Consider the following 4,252-nt stretch of genomic DNA (forward strand, 5'->3'; position numbering starts at 1 on the left):
CACTGCCTCCACCGTCAATAAAGGTACTGATGGTCTCCACGTTGATGCTGCCTCCGAAATCTGAAAGAAGCACCAGACTCGGTGACCCAGACGGCCCCTCTGACATTTGAGCGGGGGAGAGTGGCCCACAGACTAGCCACAGTCCATCCCAGAACAGCCCTCTAGAGGCCCAGAACGAGAAAGACATTTACCACAGATGCCCGTCTTCCCAAAGTGAAGATCCAACAGTAACAACTTGAATTCATAAACTTTTAACTTACAGAAGTATGGACGATATAGTCAAACACCTACCAATTACAGATGTCAAGTTACTTACATACGTTTGGAGTCACGTTCAAAATATATGTTTAGAAGTGCTGCGTTTTCTCAGCTACATTTCATGATACAACTTCATTCAAACTCCTCACCTGCACCTTTCACATGAGTATCTCTGTCTTCGCCAGAGTCACTTTGGGCTAACACAGTTTTCCAGAGCCCATCAATTTCACTTCCGTCTCAACTGAGACAGAGTGCCCCTGGGTCTGAGGACGACGCGGTCACAAGTACTCATTTGCCAACACGCACGGTTTTTTCCTGTTAACCCTACAGATTTAGATCCATGAGAGACAGAACCAGTTTGTAGACTGCTTTTATTAAAGCGATCACCAAAAAGGCTCAACTTCCAACGTTTGTACTTATGAGATGATCTTTGTTTTGTCAATCAGTCCGGTCAGGTGACTATCACAAGCATCCAGAACTGGACCAAGAGTCTTCCCCAAAGTACACCCTGAGGTTCAACGTAAAGTAATGGAGGGAATGCTCAGGAATTCGTGTAGTGCATGCAGAGAAGGCAAAAAAGGGACAAAGGCGGGAGGGGGAAGCTATTATATAAAGGTCAGTCAGGGAAGACCTGGGCAAGTAGCATTTGAGGTGTGAGAGTGACCCAGGCAGCACGGGGGGCGTTAAGGATGACAGGTACGAGGTCCCCAAGGCAGGTGAGCCTGTCCCAGCAAGGAGCCCAGTGTGGCCGAGCCGGAGTAGGGAGGGGGGAGCAAAAGCACACGTGGCCGTGCTGAAGCAGGAGGGGCAGCTCACAGGGCTTTACAGGCCCCGTGAGGTTGGCCATAAAGAGGAGCCGCTGGAGGTTTTGAGCACGACCCCAACATGCCCCGATTTACAGTTTTAAAGAACAATTCTGGCAGCTGGGTGGAGAATCGGGTACAGGGGACCAGGGTGGAAGCACAGCAGTGGATTAGAAGGCCACCGTGATAATCGGGGCAGTGAGGAACAGAGGGGGGGGGGGGGAGGGGGGGGGGGGGCGAGGGAGGTGGGAGACGGGGTGGGCTTACACTCCTGAAGGCACAGTCAGCAGGGCCTGTGACAGGCCGGATATGGGGACAGAGAGAGAGGGGTGCTAAGGACAACCCCAAGATCTCTGGCCCAAGCAACTGGAAGGACGAAAGTGCCATGTGCGGAGACTGGATACGGAAGTCTGTCCATTACACATCCATTACCAGTCGGAAATGAGTCCGTAATAGGACTTCGTGAAGATGCAACTGTGAGAATGGCCCTGTTTTCTGAGAGGTAATTTTGAGAGAAAGACAAAAAAGCAACTTCCCTTACCTTCAGGCACAGACAGAACATCTTATATCTGGGGACTTTACCTACATCCAGAAGGCCATCTATCCACCCACCCACAGAGAGGCCTACAGAGAGGCCAGGCAGAGTCTTAGACAATTTCAAAAGCAGCTCCTGGTAGAATACAGTAGACAGTGGTTCCCAACCAGGGGCAATTTTGCCCCGAAGGGCCATGTCTGGAGATGCTGCTAAGCATCTTACAGTGCACAAGACAGCCCCCTACAAAGAATTATCCAGTCCGAAATGTCAAGAAGTGCCACTGTTGAGAAATCCTTCTAAAGAGGAAAAGAACCCAGACTGTAAGAGATACCTGGGCTTGAATCTAGGCAATTCTGCCTTCCTGAGCTCATGTGCCCATCTATAAAATAGAACCCTGTTTTTTCAGGATCATTCTTCCGTGACCATCACTGCATGTGACTTGAGAGCCTCCTAATCCCCGAGCTGGCGAGGAACCCAGGGATACACGGAGAAGGACGCCAGCGTTCTCACACCCAAGAGGGCTAACAGAGATTACAGTATCACAGAAGGGCCCTCAGAGCCAGGGCCAAACTCTTACACCGAACCCCCCTGCCTCCACCAGCACACGTAAGCCTGTGGGGCCTACCCTGATAGGGGCAGAAAGGGTAGGACAGTGATGTGCGGCAGGGCTTTAAACAACACTAAATCTCAGAGAGACTTCTTGCCTTTCCAACGATTTTCTAAGCTTGCTCCATCAAAGAGAATATCTTAGTTTGATACTGATCTTAACACTTCTTTAACATTTGCTAATTGCCTTTATAGTTCCTTCCACTGAAAGGTAAGGATCCTGGTTTTCCATTTTTAGTAGTGCTATTGAGTTCACTACTAGCTTCCTTTTTAAATGATGTTACAGTTTGTTGTTTTTTTCTTTTTTTAAGGGGTCAATGTAAAGAAAGCGTTAGGTAATTATTAACAGGTGATATGGAATACAGTAAAAATCAGGAAGGAGGTACGGAAATGACTAAGATTTGAGAAACACTGTTTAGGCTCTCTGACCTTCCCAAAGCGTGAGCCTAGCTCAGCCTCCCCCCGACCTGTCTGACCACAGCTTCCTTCCGTCTCCTGACATCCCCATCCATCTGAGCACAACTTGTAGGCTGTCACAGGAATACCGAAGTAGCACTTGGATAATCTGGTGAAGATATGCATTCTGTTCCACAACCAGCCCTCCACTAGGCCCTGCACATACCCAGCCAGCCTCAAATAGGGGGTTGGGCTAGATTATGGCTCATGTTCTTTTTCAACTCTGAAACTGAATCCTTCTGAATTCATAGAATCAACCATCAGGAGGCTTCTGTAGGCAAACTATATTAATAGCATGCCACTTCCCCTATCCACACAGGCCAACCCAGGCTGGGGGGGGGCTCTCCATCTTTCTATCAGGCCCTTTATAAGGAAACCCCTTCCCAGAGTAGCAGGGCCTGCTGTTCCATGGTCTGTGCAACACTTGACCCCACAACCCTCAGCTGTGTCTTTAAGAAAGGACGTTCCCTCCCCGGCCCAGGTTAGAAGTGAACATTTTCCTCCTCCCTGGCAGCAGCAGTGCCAGGGCTGGTGACCCATGCCATGACCCAGAAAATGCACAAGACCCAGAAGAAAGCGATCGATCGTGGGCCTTGAAGCCCAGTTCTGGGAGCGACGCGCAGCACTTACCTTCCACCGAAGGGGAGAAGATGATGAGATTGTCATAGAGGAACTCCCCGTACTTAATGAGGGACAGGCTGGGGTCATCTGCGGTCTTGAACGTGAGTTCAAAAGCCCTGTCTGGACGAGAAGAAAACAGGGCGCTGAGGCAGACGGCACGCCAGGGGAAACCACCACTGCAAGGGTCACGACCGCCCCCGCAAGCGAGAGGCCAGAGCTCGCAGCTCCCTCGTGGAAAACCAGTAGGAGGGAGGGTGGTCGCTGCCCTCGGGCTCGGGAGCCTTTCCAACCCGACTGTCCCCCACCACCCCCTCGGGTCCCGGTCTCACCCTTCAGGCTTCGGAAGAAAAGCGAGTGCGTCTCCCGCAGGTTGAGGTTGTCCAGCAGCACTAAGGTGCGGGGACCGCTAGCGCAGACCGGGCCAAGCAAGGGCAGCAGCAGCCACAGGAGAGACCAAGCGCGGGCCGCGGAGCCGGGCTCCATTTTGCGCTTCCTGCCGAGAACCCAGGCACCCGGGTACCGGAAGTGCCCCGTCTACGCTGCCCAATCGCAGATCGTGGACTTAGAGTAACACCTGAAAACGATCCGGGTAGGCTGTGGCCGGGGGTTCCGAGCCGCTGCTGCGCGGGAGAAGAGCGGGTTAGCACCACCGGAAGTGCCCCGGTTGGAGGCGGGCTCTCTGAATCCTATTGGCGGAAGGGGCGTGAGGTTCCGCCCCCCCAAAGGAAAAGGCTCAATCCTAGAAAGACAGCTCTGCGACCGCAGCCAATCAACAAGGCCGAGCGCCCTTAGGCTCCGCCCAGGCCGGACTCCCGCCGGGAGCCCAGGTCCCGCCTCCTCATCAGGCGGGCTTGTCCCTTACGGGACCTGGAGAGGTGGTGGCCAATTGGAACCACCTCCTCGATGCTCCCTGGCTGTGTCATCACTGGCCCAGGGCAGACTCAGGACTAGAAACCAGACCCCATCTCCATCT

General features: G+C 52.8%; 1 protein-coding gene across 1 annotated transcript; it reads right to left on the reverse strand.

Annotated features, from left to right (window-relative positions):
* Positions 1-6: 6 nt before the first annotated feature.
* LOC125917346 (dolichyl-diphosphooligosaccharide--protein glycosyltransferase 48 kDa subunit-like) lies at positions 7-3,908 on the reverse strand (the record flags this gene model as incomplete). The annotated part of the gene is made up of 3 exons (XM_049623572.1): positions 3,609-3,908; positions 3,289-3,399; positions 7-60 (listed from the first exon to the last, which is right to left on the reverse strand). Coding segments are annotated over exons 1-3 (319 nt in total), but the record flags the coding sequence as incomplete, so codon positions are not given.
* Between the last annotated feature and the right edge of the window lie 344 nt (positions 3,909-4,252).

This window comes from Panthera uncia, unplaced genomic scaffold (genome assembly GCF_023721935.1).
Source record: "Panthera uncia isolate 11264 unplaced genomic scaffold, Puncia_PCG_1.0 HiC_scaffold_1734, whole genome shotgun sequence".
NCBI lineage: Eukaryota > Metazoa > Chordata > Mammalia > Carnivora > Felidae > Panthera > Panthera uncia.